At 33.6% G+C, this 21074-nt stretch overlaps 4 protein-coding genes and 1 non-coding gene across 6 annotated transcripts; 2 read left to right on the top strand and 3 right to left on the bottom strand.

The window, feature by feature from the left end:
- Positions 1–273: 273 nt before the first annotated feature.
- LOC140979996 (uncharacterized) lies at positions 274–3206 on the top strand. The gene is made up of 4 exons (XM_073445712.1): positions 274–609; positions 695–850; positions 1647–1944; positions 2231–3206. The coding sequence occupies exons 1-4, from the start codon at positions 463–465 to the stop codon at positions 3028–3030; spliced, it is 1401 nt and encodes a 466-aa protein (XP_073301813.1). The 5' UTR covers positions 274–462; the 3' UTR covers positions 3031–3206.
- A 378-nt stretch (positions 3207–3584) lies between these two features.
- LOC140979487 (uncharacterized) lies at positions 3585–4541 on the top strand. Its single transcript, XM_073444896.1, has one exon. It carries the CDS (start codon positions 3858–3860, stop codon positions 4473–4475), a length of 618 nt encoding a protein of 205 aa, XP_073300997.1. The 5' UTR covers positions 3585–3857; the 3' UTR covers positions 4476–4541.
- Positions 4542–5558: 1017 nt separating this feature from the next.
- Positions 5559–9484, bottom strand: LOC140978392 (UDP-glucose 4-epimerase GEPI48-like). The gene is made up of 9 exons (XM_073443375.1): positions 9206–9484; positions 8389–8438; positions 7891–8026; positions 7694–7795; positions 7332–7559; positions 6974–7052; positions 6491–6573; positions 6174–6265; positions 5559–5921 (listed from the first exon to the last, which is right to left on the bottom strand). Exons 1-9 carry the CDS (start codon positions 9386–9388, stop codon positions 5837–5839), a joined length of 1038 nt encoding a protein of 345 aa, XP_073299476.1. The 5' UTR covers positions 9389–9484; the 3' UTR covers positions 5559–5836.
- A 5189-nt stretch (positions 9485–14673) lies between these two features.
- LOC140979995 (uncharacterized) lies at positions 14674–19701 on the bottom strand. 2 transcript variants are annotated; one of them, XM_073445710.1, is made up of 12 exons: positions 19165–19701; positions 18479–18648; positions 17869–17946; positions 16984–17063; positions 16637–16721; positions 16104–16523; positions 15735–15842; positions 15462–15529; positions 15252–15339; positions 15094–15165; positions 14952–15005; positions 14674–14861 (listed from the first exon to the last, which is right to left on the bottom strand). In XM_073445710.1, the coding sequence occupies exons 1-12, from the start codon at positions 19571–19573 to the stop codon at positions 14772–14774; spliced, it is 1722 nt and encodes a 573-aa protein (XP_073301811.1). In that variant the 5' UTR covers positions 19574–19701; the 3' UTR covers positions 14674–14771. The 2 variants fall into 2 exon arrangements, with proteins under 2 accessions (XP_073301811.1, XP_073301812.1); XM_073445711.1 differs by lacking the exon at positions 18479–18648 and having other exon boundaries at positions 19165–19434.
- Positions 19702–19751: 50 nt separating this feature from the next.
- On the bottom strand, positions 19752–19824 carry TRNAA-CGC (transfer RNA alanine (anticodon CGC)). Its single transcript has one exon. It is a non-coding gene; the product is annotated as a tRNA-Ala (tRNA).
- Between the last annotated feature and the right edge of the window lie 1250 nt (positions 19825–21074).

The following is a 21074-nucleotide window of genomic DNA, read 5'->3' as shown; positions in this document are numbered from 1 at the left end:
ATTTTTTATAATTTATTTGATTTATATTTAAATAAAGATCAAAATATAATTATAAAAAATAGTGTGAGACTATATATAATGTCATGTCATCTTCATACATGAATTAAAAAAATTAATATANAAAAGTTGAAAGTACGAGGTTTTTTGAATATTTCCTCGTTTTCATGTATATATATATATAGAATATTTATTACCATGAATTATTTTTTCAAAAGATCTTTTTATTTTATAAAGAAGACTCTTTTCACAAAGACGACGAAGACTCAATAGAGAACTCGGACCGCTGGGACATGAACGATCGATGCTGTCATCATATACGGTACGAACTCACATCACCCGTAGTGCTCCAAATCACTTTCCTGTTCTCCAACAGTGACACCCATGAATTCCACACCTGATAAATGGAGTGAGATGGAGAATTCTCTCTGATCCATTATAGTCTTGATCGCTGCTGTAACTAAGATGGAACCGGAGAACCCACCAGCTCCCCCGTCTGCACGCTTTGAACGGTGCCTTCCATGCCCCTGCAACGGCGGAAGCTGCCGCCTATTAACCTCCACCAAGAAACATCTGGGTCGCCAATTCTATATATGTCCTCGGCAGCAATTAGTACTCCACTTATTCCTTTTCTTCTCACATTTCCTTTCGTGGGCTTTTAATCTTGATTTTCTTCATGTTGCTGCAAATTTTTTAGAAATGTGAATTCTTCAAGTGGGCCGATTTGGTAGAGCCACATGAGCTCATTAACGTGCCGTACTGTGGCGGCTGTATGGCCGGCGTTTGCCGCTTCACTAAGGTGTCGAGTGGACCTAATGCCGGTAGAATTTTGTTCATGTGCCGAGTAAAGGAGGTAAGAGTTTTTCATCTTTCTTCTTTTTTCACTAAATACCAAAACATGGCTTTGTTTGAGTTTGCATAGATTCCTTTTTCGTGTATTTGCTTTGATCAGTCATTATATATTTATTTATGGTAAACTTGATATCAATTAGCCATAGACACAAGCCAATATTTATTTATGGTAAACTTCACGCATAATTTGATTTTATTTTAATATTAGGCATAAATTTGTTATGTACGTTTAGTGTCATCGTTTGCCGGAGTGGCTCTTGCACTTGGATCTCGCATTTACAAGAGTTTAGTAACTAAGATATGAAAAAGCTTATATTTTTCATGCACTTCAAGATGAAGATCACACTTAAGGCATCTGATGGGAACTGAACGCAGGTGGTTAGCAGCTGGGCGTTCATCTCCCATCACCTTATGGAAAATAAAATAGTACTTTTCTGGAAATATTTGTTTTTCACCAAAATGCAAAATGTCGGCTAAAATAGTACTTTTTTGGAAATGTTTGTTTTTTAAGTTCTTAATTTAGCAGCTTGGTTCAAGTAATTTTAATTTTTCAGTGGTCATATCAATATGATATGACTGCGACTGTTGTAAGGAAATGATTAACAATGTGGCCAAAGTCCATGGAGGTGTATCCCTTTTTGGCAGAGTGAGGAAACATACTCACGTAGGAAATGGGAGTTAAAGACGATGTTTTGTGTAGTTTTTATTTCAAACTATGCAGTCGCAGTCCAGTGTTTCATGCTTTTTTGTATGCGAGACTGATTATCCTAGAAATATTTTTACTGAATCCTCCACAGGGACAAGGGTCTTGTGGGTTTCAAGTTTGGCAGGACGAGCTACACGAAAATGCAACTCCGTTTGTCAGCTGTGATAACACTGGCCCTGTAATTGCTGATATGGTCGTGGATTTCAACCTGATAAGTGATGAGGAGCCCGATAATGAGTCACATTTGAACGACACTTCAATAAATATGAATAGCCCATGTCCCGATGTGACGACATCTGGGAAGATTGAGCAATGGAATTGTCAAGAAGAAATATCAGATGATGTATTGAGGACACCCTCCAAAGAATCTACAGATGGAGATCAAAAAAGTAACGAATCCAACCTTGGTTCTTTGTTGAGTTTATGGCAACAGTTAACGCAATGGAGGCAGTATGATAAATAGTTGAGGAAAAGATTGTAGCTTTTAGAATTTTAGAGTTTTGTGCTTCACCTTCGTTTCTTTTTTCAAGGAAAGAAAATAATTTTCACTGTTATATCTAATTAAAATCGGCTTCTATATTTTCAGAAAACAATTAAAAGAGTCGTACTTAATAAAGTATTATCCAAAGTTAAGGGCTTCTGTATCTTCTATCAGCTCTTCTCTTTATCATGCAGGCTTCTCCCCTCTGTTACATCCCATTTCTGAGTCAAATGAAGAATTTTCAGTAAACGAAGGTCACAGCCCTTCCCAATTCACTCCAGAATGCAATTCTGAGCTCTCATGCTCTAGAACTACCCAAGTTGCTGTTAATGAACCATCATGTGCAGAACTTTTCTCTGAAATCACACCCAACAACGTTATGACAGAAGCAATTTCCAAGTCATTCACGCTGGCAGCTGAGCACCTTCAGAACGACCTCATAATGCGTCTGGAGGTGATGGATTTCAAAGACCACGAAGCCATGACTCATGCATCAGAAGCGACTTTTGCTGCACTAAATCGCCTGTTTCTCGATTACCAACCTTTGAAGGAACGTGTGAATGAGCTTATACATTCTGCAGTTTCATTAGCTGAGGTCGAAAAATCCATTCCCGACGAAGATTCTTATCAATGTTTAATGGATCATTGTCATCGCGAAAGAATAAAGCTAGGCGAGATTGACAAAGCACATGCTAAAGTTGTGGGTAGTGTTGATAAAAAGGGGAAGCGTTTGATAGTTCTGCAGGAGGAACTTTCTTCAATGAAGGAGTGGATTTCCCGGGCTGAGGCCGAAATAATGTGTTTCAAGGCGGAGATGTGGAATATGGAGAATCAGCTGGTAGAAATATCTAACAAGAAGCAGATTTTGAAGGAAAATTTTCTGATTGCATCTAAAGAATGGGAGGATCGTTTGAAACTCCGGGAACGAAAAGATGTTGAGAAGAGTGCTGCTAAGGCAGCATTCGACAGGGCAAGAGCATTGCTTCGAAAATGAATTCAAGCTAAGTTTTTGTTTTGAATCGTTGTCGATTCTTGGAGTTTACAACTGAAATATGGGACATGTTTTGAGCAGGCTTTTGATGTATCTATTATGTATGTATGTATTTGTCTAAAACTGTTCTTTGAGCCATCAATTTGTATCCTTATTAAGATGCCAGCTTCTACCTAAAATATTACTGTGTCTCTGTCGAGGATTCTTCCCTGCAGATTATTTCAAACTTCGTAGTATATTTCTCAGTGAATAGCTGCCAATCGTTATACAAATGCTGATTCTTATTTTATTATTTTGTTTGAGTCTATTAAGATTGGAACTTGTACCTAACTCAACCCCAAAAGCTAGCTCAAGAGGGAATGATTGTCCAAATCCATATATGCAAGTCTCAGGTATTTTATCCAACCGATGTGGGACAACTAATAGAGTCTGTGTATCTATAAAGTAGCTCTTCGTGGATTATGTACTGTTTTTTATGATAATAATTAATTATTTGACAGTTAATACTGGTTAGGAGCTTATTTAACATGAACCAATCAATTAATCTAATGGTAGAGCGTGTTAGATTTTTAGTACCTAAGTTGTTAAATTTACTGTTATTAGTTATCTGATATATCCATAAACTATCTTTTTTTAAAAAAATAATAATAAATAACAATTATTTGAATTTAAGTCATTTTCTTCTTCTTTTTTTTTGATTAAAGTCATTTTCTTCTTTATTTATCAAGTTCCAACAATAAAGTAAATTCGTATATCCATTACTGGTGGACGAACTTCCCTGTCTGCAAACATACTAAATTGGAATTTGGAGGCACAGATCTGATCAAGAAATGGGCAAGTCTGGTCCTCCCCACATCGCCGCCCACATGCCACCAAGCGGCGATGGCGGCGGCTCTAACTCTGCTTCCTGTGTAGTTGCCGCCATTTTTCTTATTTTCCTAGCCGTCGCTGCATTCATCGTCTACTTAACAATTTTCAGGCCCGAAGACCCAAAACTCTCAGTCAATGCCATCCAAGTCCCCGCCTTCTCTGCCGCCAACTCCACCGTCAACTTCACTTTCTCTCAATATGTCACCATGCACAACCCCAACCGTGCCGTGTTCACCCACTACGGCAGTTCGGTGCAGCTTCTCTACACCGGAAATCAGATAGGTTACCTGTTCATACCCGCCGGGAATATCGAAGCAGGTGGGACTCAATACATGGCTGCCACCTTTGTCATCAAGTCCTTTCCGCTTTCTGTTGGGCCGCAAGAAAGCCTGGTACCCACTGCGGCGGACGGACGTAATGGGTTCCGGTTCGGGTCGAGCATGGAATTAGAAACCAAAATTGAGATGGCGGGCAGGGTACGAGTTCTGCACTTCTTCACGCACCATGTGGAAGCCAGGGCCGAGTGTAAGGTAGCCATTGCTGCTACTGATGGATCTGTCTTAAGTTTCAACTGTTGATGTGTGTTAGTTTTTCTTAAGAAAAAAAATTAAATTTGACAACACTTTTGAGAGTGATGTCATGGATTTTGGGATTTTACTTGGCTCCATGAATTTGGATTATATAGTTTAATTGATAAAAATAAAATAATATATTAAATTTTAAATTTATATCTTATTTAATACACATTAATTACACAATGTAGAATGAATTCAAATGACTTAATTATCGAATGAACTTGAAATTCATCATAATTAATTATAAAACATTATATAAACATGTAAATGATGAATTTAAAGTTTATGATCTTGTTTATCTAAAACTACCAAAAATATATTTGAAATTTCCAACATTATTGATGGATTCAGCAGCTGAATCTTAAAATATATACTCTAAAGCAAAAGGTGTATAATTTAGTCTCAACACACACAAGGTTAAATTAGAGTAGTGCAACTCACGTGTTATGATTGTGTTTGGAAGCGGCCTGAAGTGGAGTGGAACCCATTTTGTGCCCGCTCCCTTGGGATCTGATACAAAGGGTTTTTTTTTTTATTGGTTTAGTTGAACTAAAAAAAATATTTTAAATTATTTTTCTGTTAAAATTTTAAAAAATAAATAAACTTTTTTAAGAAATTCAAGTTTTTTCATTTATTATATGAATAAATTTTGATTAAAAATTTTTTAATTATTTTTTAGAATATGTTAAAAAAATATTTATAATAAAGTTCTCATTAAGATACATTATAATAATATCAATTTACGGAAAATCAAAATGCCAAAAATTCACAATGACACTCAAAAATTGTAATCTCAACAGTTCTCTTGGTTTTAATCATTGATAGCATCTAAAAATATATAATCTTAACTAGAATTTTATCTTTCCAACAAAAAAACAATTTGCTTAATTCTACACATTACATGGTATCAATTAGGCTTATTGAATTTCGGATCTTGCTATCATGTGCTTATTCCCTGTAAATAAAAGAAATGAAAGTATTATTTGCATTTTGAAAGAAACGAAACCTTAACAAAGTTCCCTATATGGAAAATCTATGCAAAAATATGCATAAGTCGCAGTACTTGTGCTATCGGGCAAGAAGGGAGAAGTATTGATAATTTATCGGCCAGATTGTCTTTGCATATATTGTCAACACATGCTAACAGATATTGTATTGTGTTCATTCAAAGATTACAACCCAGAGAAGAAGAAGATATAAGACAACTATCCCAAATACCATTGGGTAAACTCAGCTTAAAAACAACTACAGTTTCAAGATTTGGTGCAAAAGAAGTAGATATTACACCTTCATTCATGGCATGACACATCGAGGTGGACAACGTCATCAATCCGATGATAATGTAGTTAGGGGACGACGTAGTTTCATTTTGAAGCCTCGTAACCGTAAGGGTTTTTGCTGGCCCAGTTCCATTGATCCCGACACATCTCATCGATGCCAAACTTTGCCCTTCACAAAAGACGAGAAAAGACAGTTTCGAAAGCCAAGTGGAGTTCAAGAGCACAAACAAGTATTTACTACTATATCAAAAATTATAACTGATAGTAGAGTGTATCACATCAGAGACTTTAAACAGATGATAAGAGTGAATCGCAAGGATTTAAAACTATGCAGTGAACTAACAATTGGATCGCATATTGGCAGCTATGTAAGAGATTAGGGGCGACTGGTGCCAATAAAAGGAGTAGTTCAGACGCTTACTTCCAGTTCAGTTCACGTTCAGCTTTGTCAGTTTCAGCATATACGACCTCAGCATCACCAGCACGTCGATCAGCCATCACCAAAGGAATTTTCTATCAGAGCAGGCAAAAAATGTTATCACGCATGGAAATAGACCAAAAAAGAGGTGCTAATGACAATGTGTAGAACTAAATCGTCATTTTCCAAGAAAATAGCTCCTATACTGGTCATTAAATTATTGGATCGCAACTACTGCACGTTTACGAACTGGTGAATATGTTGCTGGATCAAACAAACAAGTATAATGCGCCATTTTGTGTATTAACTCAACAACTTACCTTCCCAGACGCTTTCTCAAAAGCTGCTACCATTTCCAGCACAGATGTACCCTTCCCGGTCCCCAAATTATACACCTCGCAACCTGTAGTTTTACACATTTCATCAATGCTAAATCTTGAAAAGGCCACTGCTTTTGAAATAAAGTTAGAAAAGAAAACACAATCAGTTAGCAAAAACTACCTACTGAATATTACAAAGAACCTATCAAAGCGGAAGCCTCACAAGGCATTATACATCTCTGTCTTGGTTATAATAAAAAGAACTGCATTCTACATTTCGTGGTATAATGTTTTAATTAGGAGTAGGAGGCTGGTCTTTGGTCAAAAGAATAAACATCAGGGCGTAGATGGATACAAGTGCGACTATAAATTCAAACAGCTTCTATCAATTTAAACAATAAAACTGACTATTAGAGAGAGTCCCAAGGAAAAAACTAACACTACACCGTAGTAAAGAAAAAAGCTACTACTCGGAGATCATACCTACAGAAGTGTCAGAGAGCTTGTTCAAAGCAGAAATATGGCCATCAGCTAAATCCACAACATGAATGTAATCACGTACCTGAGAATATGGAAGCAAGTAAACACAACTTAAATGTGATATCGCGTAAAATGGTGCACAGAGTTTAAATGAAATCAGTGCATTGCAGTACACAATGTTTTTAGAAGTTAACATGGCACAGATATCAAAATAATCAGAATTTAAACAAGTAACATTTATTACTATCCACAAATTTGAGAACAACCCAGTGTACTCGAATATTGACATGTAGTGAATACCAAAACAGAAAACAAAGAATTAGCAAAGTATTCCAAATATAACCCCAAACAACATACTTACCCCTGTTCCATCGTTTGTTCCATAGTCAGTTCCAAAAACTGTCAGTGCAGGTCGCCTTCCCACAGCTACTTGTTGAACGAAAGGCATGAGATTGTTTGGGATCCCACGAGGGTCTTCACCAATATAGCCGGTAGGATGTGCACCAACTGGATTGAAGTACCTCAGCAATATGATTTTCCATGTTGAGTCAGATTGGTAAATGTCACGGCATATCTCTTCAATGAAAAGCTAGAAGAATTGTTAGTGTTAGGCGAGTTAGCTGATACAGAAAGCCATGGTTTTGTTTTTCATTTTTTCTGAAGCTGAGCACTATACGATCTTTATTTTCAAAGCATTCACATCGAATTGTCTGAATAAATCACCTTTGTCCGTCCGTAAGGATTTGTAGCGTTGATGGGGAAGTCTTCTGTGCATGGCACCTCTTTGGGCCAACCATACACCGTGGCTGATGATGAAAATACAAGCTGAAAGGAACATACAGTAAAACCCGGTTACGACAAGATATCAACAACTGGAAATGAGGAAAAATATGAAGCTGGAATATAAATCCGACAAGTACTTTTTTACATCCATGTGCAGCCATGACTTCTAGTAGAACAATGGTACCAATAAGGTTATTGTCATAGTACAGCAAGGGTTTCTGCACACTTTCTCCAACAGCTTTTAATCCGGCAAAGTGAATAACGGCCTCAAACCTTCAGTCAGTGCATTAGAAACAAATATGAAATCAACACTTGCTGTTTCGGAAGGACCAGATAGAAACACAAAATGCCTCAAATAATTTATTAACCACTGTGAACATAAAAAACCATTGGGGTCGTGTTTAAGGATCTAGCTCATCTGTCGATTCAAAAATCTGAATAACAATGAAATGTGATCATTATGGAAAGAACTACAAGGCAAAAGAATCTTGACACTGAATTTCTGGTCCAGTTCTCCTAAAAAAAAAAAAAAGGAAGATACCAAACAATTCGACTCACAACTTTAAACAATTTTTTTTTTGTTTTTTTTTTCAGATATAAGGATGACTGCATAACATGACTTCAAGAAGACTCACTTTTCATAAGCAAATAGCTTCTCAAGCGCTGGCTTATCCCGAAGATCTATCTGCAATCATCAAATACAAAATTATCAACATGGACGTTAAAATTATCCTTGTCTATCGGAAATTCCATAACAAGGCAGACTGGCTAAAAATCCTACCATCTTAACACCATTCCTCTAGTTCACCCTATTCATTATCCCATCGGAAAATGCATAAAAACAATTTCATGTAAAGATATCAACATAACCCGTAAATTATTTTAAAAGCTGATCAACCCCCATAGACCAAACCAATATTGCCAAGTATTCCACGACTAGCACAACACCAAGGATGCACAAACAGCAAAAACACCTAAGAAGGGGAATATAGATCAACTACCAAATTCAAAACCAGGACGGAGCATAAAAATTAAATTAAGGTAGAAAAAATATATTAAAAATTTTAGGAGGACAAGTGCAAATTGTAAGGGGAGAAAAACCCTACTCTATATAAAAAAAAAAAACGGGGCAACCGCACCCACCGCCACTTTGGCTCCATCTCTGCCAAAAGCAATAGTGCCGAATACACACATTTCATGCGCCAGTCGACTCTATTTTATGTTCCTTCAAATCTGTCATAACTCAAATCTCTACATCTAAACACATATAACATTCTCCACGTGAACCAAAATACCAAAAAAAAAAAACGTAGAAACCACAGATCCAACACATGAATAAAACAAACATCATCCAAGAACATTTCAAGATCATTCCTTTCCACTAAAAATCACAAAAACCTGTAGAAATCCAATTCCAAAGAATAGAAATGGAGCATAATGACAAAACCGGACCTTGTGAAAAGTGAGATTGGAGCCACGTTCAGCAGCGAGTTCTTTGACTCTCTTGATGGCGATCTCTGAAGAATTGTCCAAATTATCCACCACTACCGCCTCGTATCCTCCCAACAGTAACTGCAACACAGTGTGACTTCCGATATATCCGGCACCCCCTGTGACTAAGATCCTGGACGGCATTTTTCTTATTGATGGAAATATCAAATCCAAGAATTTAATGCGATATTTGGCACACAAGACTGACTCTGGACAAGACTGAACTTCAGCTTAATTTAATATAAGTTCAATACAAATAAGATTCTAATCATATTCCGATTCACCTTTCAAAAAAAAAATCATATTCCGATTCATTTATCCCATGTAACGAAACATGTAAAAATATTCATCGTTTATTACATAAAATGTGCACAATAAATATTTAACATCTCACAACTATCTATTATATCTATTATATATATAAATATGTGACTTTATATGTAAATTTACTTTTATCTCCTTATTAATTACTTTCTTTACATTAATTGTTTACTTTAAATGAGTCTTTTCTTTTTTCTTATTCATATTTTAAATATGTGTGATTATTAGTATTTGATTTTTTTATATCTACTCACGTTATAATATGTTATTTTTATCCAATGTTATCTTTTCATTATGTAAATTAAATTAATTAAAATTTAGAAATAATTCATTATCGAATTGTGAATTTTATTTGGTGTCTTATTAATTTTTTCCATGTCATCATGTGACAGTTTTCTAGAATTTATGTGTTTAAATTAAAGTTTTTTGCAACCGAAATTTTTTTGCGCTTTATATTTAAAAATTATTTAAATAAAACACGGTAAAAGATCGTTGTGCTTTGAGCCGTCAATTTGGGTTGGGTCTTTTCGTTTTGGACTGCACCGCCAAACAATTTAAGTGAGTTGGGTTGAAATTTTGTCGACTCATTTAAAGGTGAGCCTAAATGAGCTCGCACGAGTTTATATTAAATATCTATATATATATAATATTATCGATTTTCAATAATGTATTCTTGATATAAAATGAAAAATATCAGTTTGATTTCAAAATTGTGATGTTGCTATGGTGGGTGTAATAATTGTCCCTGCTTGGTAGAGCGATCGAACCGTGGTGCTTGAGCTGCTTTGCGGTTTAAAAGATTTGAGTTGCACCATTACCATTACCACTAGCTATAGCTTTTGGTAAAGCGGCAAGCGCTCGGTCCTACAATTGATATCAAAGCCAAGGTCACGGGTTCGATTCCCATTGATTGCAAGGAGTGCAATTATTGGGAGGGAGATTGTTGGGTGCAATAATTGTCCCTGCTTGGTAGAGAGATCGAACCGTGGTGTTTGAGCTGCTGTGCGATTTAAAATATTTGAGTTGCACCATTACCACTAGCTATAGCTTTTGTTAAAGCAGCAAGCACTCGGTCCTCCATACTATCTTGTCCAAAAATTATGGGTTGATGAGACATTTTGGCAGTCACTCAAAATTGAGTGTCAAAGTTGACATTTGAGTTGTATTTTTTGGATTCCTGACATATTGTTTTTAAGTTAGTTTTATCAGTATCGTGAGGGGTAAATATGTTTATTACAATATATAAATATTATCATCTATTTAAATTAATATCCATTTTCATGTTTGACATATTATGGGTCTTAGTAAAATGAGAAATAATAAATTCAAACAAACGAATACACAAAAGTCTAGGGCGAAACCAGAATTATATGGTAGCGAAAATTAATATATAAATTTTTAGTGAATTTATCGATGTTAGGATATATAACAAATCTTATATTTTAATATATAAAATTTCAACCTTATAAATGTAATAAATCAAACATATATGAAATATACAAAATTTTATTACATATACAATCAAGTAAGTTATTATAATTGTATTTTATTCTACAAGAATTCTTGTCAAACTCAATGATTGTGGATTTAACATCTATTAAATCAGCAAACTAAATAGCGTGTCAATTAAACTAATTGAGTAATCACATATTCTTGAATTTCCTAATTAATTTTTTATCTTGATAATTTGTTTCATTTAATATTTTAAATTATAAGACATCGTTACTATAACTAAAGACACATTTTAAATGTTCATAAGGACTCAATTACTAACTCATATGGAAAAATATTTATCGACATACTATATTGAAAACATTCTAATTAATTCAGCGCATTTGCTGAAAATTTTCTAATTAATTAAGAAAAATTCATTTACGATAATCATATTTAATCTTTTTGGGCTAATATCATATATTTTATAAGATATTCATCGTAATTTTTTGTTTGTATGTTAATCTTTAAATCTGAATTATGATGTATATTGTATTTCTAAAAGTTCTTAAATAATGATTTAATACATTTATTCGACACTTCAATATTAACATTTTAAAATATATTAATTTTATATTGTATGCGTGCAACACTTCTAATCATGATTTTAAAAATTCAATAAAAATTCTAAAAATGAATTAGGTAGAACATAAAAAATTACACAATTAATCAAAACACAAAAAATAAAAACTAAATAATTATTTATTACCTATAAACTACTAATACCGACTTCTAAAGATTGAAGTCGGTGAGAGTGGAGATCACTATTTACTAAAAAAATAAAAAGTTAATGCTTGAATGAGTCACACTGCAAAGTCAGTTAAGTAAAAACGAAAGACAATAGATAAAAATATTTTTCTAGATATTGATTGTGTTAATTATACTTATGAGTTAATATGGATATTAAATCAACCCATCAGTACTTTTTATATGATGATAGATTGTTATAATAATTAGGGGTGAGCATTCGGTCGATTCTGTTACCGACCGAACCAAATTAGTCATAACCAGATCGAACCGAAATATTTAGCAATAACCGAATCGATCGAATTAATTTCATAACCGATGAAAACCGAACAAAATTAAAATCGGTTAATTTGGTTGGTGACCGAATTAACCGATTAGTTTTTAAAAAAATTGTGATTTAACTTTAATTATATATGTAATTTTTTTGAACACTACAGTCTACACAAATGCATAAAAACATAAAACCATATACATCACAAATTTTTCTTTAGAATTAGGCTTGATTTTAAAATTAAAAATAAAAAATATATTAAAATTGATAAATAATAAAAATTTATTAAACAATAGTATTTATTATATCGGTTAATTCGGTTAGCCGATTTCAAAATTTTGAAAACCGTAGCCAAACCAAATTAACCGATATAACCGAATTTTTTAATTTGAAAATCGAATTTCGGAAATAACCGAACCAAAATTTCAAATTGACTCGATTCGGTCGGTTAATTCGGTTTAACCTAAATTTTTCTCACCCCTAATAATAATGTGTAGTTTATATGTTATCAAGTATAAGTGTCTAATAAATTAAAGGTGACTAGGAAAGTAAAAGCATCCGGTATAAATTGTTGTCAATTTACATGAAATAGAATAATAATCAAACAACATTGTAAATAAAAAATTGCATATCATTGATTGTCAAAAAAGATTGTAATAATTGAATATTATAATAAAATATATGTATTATTGAGAGAATATGACAAATAACAAAAGAAAACAATATGATAAAATAGATATGATAAAAATTTTAGTAGTCCAAATCTTTTTTTAAATTAAAAAAATATGTTTTTTTTNATATATATAGACACACACACATGCACGTGATGTCTAAGTAAGGAAATTTAAATATTGGTCGTGTTTGCTCATAATTTATTTCTTGTCAAACTTTAGATGAGAAATTGGACATTTTGTTTGGTGGGCATGTGGCCAAATTGATTTTATTTTAAGGGTGTACTGGAAAATATTGGCGTCACCTGGAGTCAAGAATCTTGAACATGGAAAGAAATATATAATTTATTATTAATCTTTGTTATCAAATGAACAATAATAGAGAAAAATATGCAAATTCCAAAACTATCTTTGAAAAAAATCCGATCTTTTTGTTGGAACATTTCAATATAGTTGGAGAAAAATATGGGAATTCCCTTCATTTATGGCGGTTTGTCGCATAGAGAGATTCGGATTCTTCACTTTTCTTGCTTTTACTAGCTTTATCCCTATTTTTATTTAGAATAATGTTAAAAGTTCAATAAATATATAATATAGAGATATTTACAAAATTATATTACTAGATTTTGCTATCATTATATCAGATTTTGTATCTAATTTATCAAGAAATTTTGATAAACGAAATTTTTGTATTGAATTTTTTGTGTCGTAAAAATTATTATACAAATTTGGTTGTACATGTAACGTCACTCTCTTCTTTATTATCTACAAATTAATGAATATTCTTCTCACGCTATTTGGATTAGGCATCAAGATTCGAATATAACTCCTTGAGGCTTGAAAGGGAGGTGAAATACTGAAATTCCACATGCAAAGTATTGTTAAATTCCGAGACGGCTTTACTCCTTTTATTCCGTTCTTTCAAAAATCAGGCTTTATTTCTCAGTTATCGATAAATGTCAATGGAATATGATCTTTTTCTGTCTTTGCTTTCAAAAACGTCTTTCTCCTAAAGCAACTTAATGTTTCACTAGCCAACAATCATTGTGTATTCAGAAGCACATAATAATGCATCAACTATTCAAAATCACTCCGTAAAACCATTGTTCTTTAAATCGGATTGATCAGTTTGATCGACGATCGATTATGGTTTCGGTCCGAATTTAATTTAAAATTGTTTTTTACAATCAAACCCATCAAAAACCGATAAACCGATTAAAACTGGTCCGATCGGGATTTTTAATTTTTTTTAAAATAAGTATTTTAGAATTTTATTGTTTTCTCTTAATTCTTTTTTTAAAAAAATAGTTTTATATTTTAAATTATATATATATATATGATTATTTGAATTTTAAACTTTGTTAAAAATATTATTTGAATTTGTTTTGATTTATATATATATATTTTAAAATGTAAATATAATTATATTTTATTATATGAGTGTAGTTTAGATTTTAAAATTTGATAAATATATTTTTTATTTATATACATATTTAATATAATTTAAAATATACTTTTTCTATATTATATTATAATTTTATATAAAATAACATTTTCTCGGTCCGACTGTCCATTTAAAAGATGTGATCAATTGAATCTTTTTTATTCGAACTATTTTTATAAAGTAGATCGATTCTATCACCGATCCAATTATGAAAACATCATGTAAAAGTACACAGTCGTTGACTTGGGAAACTCGAGAACTCCATTTACCATTTACCAAGATTTTACTTGCTTTCATAATAGCAGAATTCACAAAAGAATGCTGTCCAGAAGAACTTAACAACAAAGCAGTATACATCATTTTATCAGCCGCTTAAGTTGCAGTCAAATTAATTTTTCCTTCAAAGAATCATGCAATTTTTTGCATTTTTCTTCTTAAGGCTGCAACGTGACTGCCGTGATGGAGAATGACTTTTCCGAGTCTAAGTCGACAACCAGTGAATTTATTCGATCGAGAAGCCAAACACCACTTGGGATCGTAATTCATGGGAAAACAGTACAATGCCCCCAAGTTCTTGGGTGACTATAGGTCCAAAATCTGTTCTGGAGAAACAGGTTCAGAAGTAAGAAGTTTTTCAGCTTCATCGTTTGCCTCAGCTTGGAATCTCCATTTCTACATCAAAAGAAAAACAAATTGATCGTGTTAGAGGGAAGAGGGCACTTTTGCTTGTTATAATATTGGTAAATAGATAATATGACATGCCTCTTCAAGATTCTCAATCTCCATAATTTGCTTTATCTGCTCGGCAACATTTTCCTGCAGAAGATAGATGGCATGGATATTTGTCAACAGTCAGAGAATTTTAAATAATAAGGTGCATTAATTTATTAATTCGGTTTCATACCACATTGCTGACGGCTTCAGCAGCAAGAACATCCGAATCCAGTTCTACTTCAATTTCTATCATTGAAGACATCTGAAAACAAAATACCATAAAAAGCTGTAAAGCGCATGCATTTTCGAGTGATTTTTAAATATTTAGATTTTTTATTTATAACATACTCTAGCATAGCTTTCAATCAGTTCAATTCGATTCTTGAGAGAACTTTCCAATCCTTCGCGTACCCTTTTGACTTTAGTTTTTCTAGCGCTAAAAGCAGAAGGCAAAAGCTAGTTAAGTAAACAAAAAAGAAGCTTCTCTCATAAAAAAGAAAATAATTGGTACTGACTAACTGAAGTTAAGAAGTGATACGTGAAAGATTTAGAGCTTACCGATAAGAAGGTTCTCCAACAGCATAAATTTTGTTCTCTAATTGGCACATACGAGCGAGCATCCAAACCTTTTTTACATTTATAAACTTAATAATTTCATCATAAAATCAAATGACCATTTCAAATTCAGCACAATGACAGGATTATCGCACAAAAAAGTTCGTTGACTCTTCGAATTACTCAGATTTAAATAAAAAAAAATTGGGTTATCATGAATTGTAAATCAAAATTCTGAAAATGATTGATGCAAGAGAGTTAGAATTAGAATAGTACCTCATTTTCCACAGCTTGCTTCAACTCTCTAATCCGAGACTGAAGTAAATCGTACTGAGACAGAAGTTGTTGTCTAATGGCCGTTATCTCAACTGATCTTTGAGGTAGCTGGAATCACAACACATATATAATTAATAAATATAGGACCAAGCATTTTCCGTTGTCAGAAGGTAACGATGCAACTCAAATATTATTAACGCATAGCAGCTCGAACATCATATCTTCAAATATTTTGCCACATAAGACATAGTTGCTCCAAGAATGATGATAGGACCAAAGCAAACTCTTGTTTGATATGAAACTATAACAGGATTTTTAAAAAATGCCTAAAAGGTCTTACACCAACTTGCTACTAGCATATGAACTTGCCTTGTTAAGTTGTGGAAGAACCAAACCACTAAATGTTGCTCCAATTGCAAGTGAAGAAATTGCGGCAACCGATATCAACTGCGGCAAGCTAGGATCTATTATTCCAGAGGCAGCATCTCCTGTGGCCAGCACCGCAAGAAGAGGAAATAATATAGAGGGATTAAATATGGATGGGCCTGAATCTTTTTGTGGGGCTCTCAACAGTCGAGATTCTCGGCCATCTCTATGATTTTTCAGGCACATAGGCTCCTCGGGGTAGAATTTGGGCACTCTTGAATTCAATTTCAATGGGCCAAATTCTCGGTAAACACTTGATGGAGCCGCTAGGACAATTGTCACTCTTTCACCTTCCTGAGCGGGTAAATCAACTGTTTCAGTGGCAAACCTGTGAGTTCTAGCCAATCCAGATGGAGTCTCCACCTGCAAAAAGAAATAGTGTACATTATTGGGATCGAACCTTGTAGTATCAACTAAAAAACGATGATCAGAGGTCTGAACAAAAATGTGATTATATTTAATATTAAAATATGTACCACGATGGAATGAACAGCAGCTGGAATGTTTTGCTTTAGTATCTGCAAGAATTGTAGCCCTCGTTTCCATGCAGGAACATCCATGCTGCGTTCGGTAGGAGGAGAATCCTTAGAAAAAGTGAATATCCCAGGATCAACACCATATGTATTTACATTCTGATTATTCTATTACCAAACGGAGAAAAAAATAAATAAATAAGTTTCTGGCAATTGACGATTGATATACAGACTCAACAGGTTGTGGACATGATTGATATTTCGAATCGTAAAGATGACGAGAAGAAAGTATGTAGAGGAAAACATGCTAATGAAATGAAAGAAAACAAATCAAAATGAAAGTAACCTACCCGATTTCTTCTGATTCAATGGTGAGGATGTTTCCCGAAGCTAGTTCATACTGGTAGCGGCACTTTGAACAAGACACAATCTGAAAAAATTTCGAGTGAATGTGACTACATATAGTGACAGAAAACATTTTCATTCAGCCAAAAGAAAAAGAATCTGGAGCATAAAACAAGACTCTTAACATATCATATCATGATAAGAGATAATCACACTTGCATTACCCTATTATGTTAACTAGTTCCACAGAATAACAAGCAATTTCTGCTCATTCTAAAATCTAAAGGCAAAGAGAACTGCAATGTCCATTCATCTGTGACTGTAAACAACCGACAGAAAAAGCATTGGGGTGAAGTTCTTTTGGAAGGTAATTGCCAAAATCTTTATATAAATAATACGGTAAAAGCCCATAAATGGAGGGCTATACGCTGGAAATCAGTATAGATAAAAATTATTTCAATGGTTCGGTACAACCAATCTTTATTTAAAATATTCAACAAACTTAGATACTTTAGAGTCCCGATTCACGTCTGATTTATCGGTAAATTGAATCATAAAGTAGCTAAGTTATGTCAGGAATTGAAGGACAAGCAACCAGACAAAACTGACAAATTAGCAAATTAGGATCATACTGTTCAATAAAGACCATTAGTTTGCTAAACAGTAGCACAATCATCATCTTGATCCATTATATTGTTAATGTAGTCATAGAAATTAAAGAAATGCAGTAAAAGCTTTTTTTTGTTCTCCTTCACAAACATTAAAATCAGCAGACAAACAAAAATTCAACACTGATTTTATGTGGCGTTACATCCAAAAAGAATCTAGATATTTCAAGAGTATTAGAATAATGGCAAGAGTTAGCATACAGACAAATTAAATGTATGTACCTGAATACCATGCTGTGGTTGAGCAACAGCAGCAGCAATCATACAAGTTGGGCATCGAACCACCATTCCAAAAGGAACCTGCGTGTTAAAAATTACAAGCAGAAACATGCAATTACTTCCATAAAAAACACAAAAACGTTGAAACCAAATAGATAAATATTTCTAAATGATCTAACATAAACTGCCATTTGTGGTTTCAAACATATGACTAATTGAAGATCTAATTGATTCACAAATGGCAAATTTCATATAGGGTCCTTCTCTCTTAGTCTGTAGATTGATCCAAGTTCCAAAATGTCAAAGCTACAGACAAGTAACAATTTTAGATATAACATAAAACATGTCATTGTGTCATCAGCACTCATTACATTTCTCTAAATGGAAAGGTAAAAGTATACATAAAGTTGTAAAAATGTACACTAGGAAAACACTATATTCAATCCAAGAACAAAGACCAGTCTACCATATTTCTCACTTATCAATATGACCAACAACAGAATGTAGGTCGTCCAAAAAAGTTGTAACAGGCATCAAATTGGTTGCTTCTGCTAATTCACCCTCTACAACTAACAGTCTCAGCAAACAGATTATATCTCATAGAAAAATATACCTCTTCACCGGGTGACACCCCCACTCGGCAAACACAGTCAATTATTCTTAGGGCATCTGAGACCCTTAATAATGCAGCGAGACCCTTGACTAGTAATGCATAAGTAACTACATCGGGCCTAGACCACCTCCATCTTTCAACTGATGCAGCATTTTCACCCCATCTTGCACCTTACAACCAAAGTCGTGATGTCCACATGGGAAGAATCAACAATGAGAAAGATATAAGTGGTTGCAACAAGCACAATTCAATCTTCAAAAGCATGAGAATAGATAAAATCATTTCAAAGAAATGACATTTCAATTCTTTATCTGACTGATCAGAGTATGGCGATTCTGTAGTTTTTATCAGAAATCAGAATGGTTTTCATTTTTTGGATGCAAGCATTCTCATAGGTCCTCTCTGCTTATTTAAGTTCACTAACTTGGTGGGAGCATAATTTGAATCCCAAGAAAAATCTTACAAAAGAATTAACACAAAGCACGTGACTGCAAGAATACCATGACAGCATACATCTAACTATCAACACAAAAACATTCATTCTACAACAAATAGAGCGAAAAAACTAATCAACAAAGATATTTCCCAAAAAGTTTCACTTAAGAAACCAGTATTCATAAAAGAGCTTATCGAAGTCCCGATAATAACGCACACCTACCCATACATACACACAAGCAAAATTATACCGGAGCCAAAACTCGAGCGCATGGACCAAAAAACAGAGAGAGCCAACTCAGCATTGCCACGATCAAGCGCAGCAGAAAGAATCAAATGACAATCAGAAGCACTCACAACACCCCAATTCTTCCGACTCTCTTCCGCAATCAAAGCCAGCACCTCACCCGCATCCTTGGCGGCAGAAACCCGGCCCAACAACTCGTCAACCAACAGATCAGATACCAACTTCCCTCCCTCAGATGACGACACTGGATTCGTAGCTTCCGTAACAAGGTTCTTAGAAAGACGGAAACTTGAAAACGAATTCGGATGGCTGTTCTTTGTGGGAAAAAGAAAGCAACAGTGGTGGTGTTTTGGTGGGTAGGAAGCAGGAAGAGGGAGTGAAGGGGAGAAGCAGCAGCACAATTGAAGAGTCATGTGCGTTGATTTTCTGGATATAAACTTGGAGCATAAGGAAGAAAGAAATGGTGGGATTTTGGGACTTGAACGGGGCAAAACAAGAAAGAGAAGGCAGATTGTGGATGAGGAATGTGAGGCCGTGAGGAAGGCAAAATGAAAAATTATGGCGTAAAATGAATTAAAAAAAGAAATAAAATGGAGGTGCGGGGAATCGAACCCCGTGCCTCTCGCATGCGAAGCGAGCGCTCTACCATATGAGCTACACCCCCTAATGATATGATCTATGATTTAATATTTACATAATATATTTAATAAATATGACATGTAATTATGGATCGATTTATAAATTTTTAGTATGAGTAGGTAATATATACATGTTAAGCATTTTATGAACAAAGTAGAGAATTGACTTTAGCTAAACCACATATCAAATTATCATTTGATTTGATTCGGTTCGGTTTAGTTTAGTTCAGTTCAAATAAGGGGTGGATATGAAATGTTGGTGACAAGTGATCTAATCTATTTTGAGAAGACATACTTTAAGGAATTGTGAACTTTGTTTTTTAATGCAATGGGGTGAGTGATTAATTAAATATCTCACGCAGTCGGTGGGATTTTGGTCTCACCCTTGCAATTGTCAACATTTTTTACAAGCTTCTTCTTTTTTTTAAAAAAAAATGGAAATTCTTAGCATCCCGATGGTAAAATATATAATGAATTCGATTCGTGTGTTATAATAATAAAAATTAAAAAAAAAAAAAGAAATTGATTTCATGTGATATACTTCATTTTTCAGTCTCCTCTATTTCTTCCTTGTTTTCTGTAATTTGATTATTTTTTGAGGGGAACACTTTTGTTCTTCGTTTCTTGCTTGAAAATCAGCTTTCGATTTTGCCCCTTCAACGATCTTATTATGAATTTCAAGTTTTTTTTATTAAAAAAAAGTACATTTTTCTAGGTATAATGATAATAATATAATGAATTAAACTTATTTTCGAAATGAAACTCTCATCTTGTAAGCGGATGGTGATAGAATTACTCCTTAGCTTCACCCATTTTTTTTTTGAAAAAAAATAAGTTTAATGTTGCATTTGAATTGATTTTTTTGATTTAATTTGATATTCATCTTGGTTTATTTGAAATCTATCATAATTATTATTTATTATTTGAGATGAAGTTTATTCGAAATCTACTTGAATTTTATTAATCCAAGCAAAATATAAAATTGAAATCAATGGATTTGAAATTTATCAATCCAAACACAAGATAGGAGATTTAATGAAAAACATATAGTTTATTTTAAGTTTTGGATATGATCACAAAGGTTTAATTCAAAACGAGATAAAATAGACAAATTTAATAGTGGGGATTTAATGAAAAAAGATCAACAAAACTACACAAGCTTTATATAAGAGATTGATGAAAAAAAACAAAAAACGAAAAAATGGAGGATATGCACAACACTAATCGACCACATTAATACCCAATAAATCATACATTTTAAGTAAAAAAAAATAAT

The sequence above is a fragment of the Primulina huaijiensis genome, chromosome 6 (assembly GCF_012295235.1).
Source record: "Primulina huaijiensis isolate GDHJ02 chromosome 6, ASM1229523v2, whole genome shotgun sequence".
Lineage (NCBI taxonomy): Eukaryota > Viridiplantae > Streptophyta > Magnoliopsida > Lamiales > Gesneriaceae > Primulina > Primulina huaijiensis.
The sequence above is the reverse complement of the archived record's forward strand: the minus strand, read 5'-3'. Positions and strand labels throughout refer to the sequence as shown.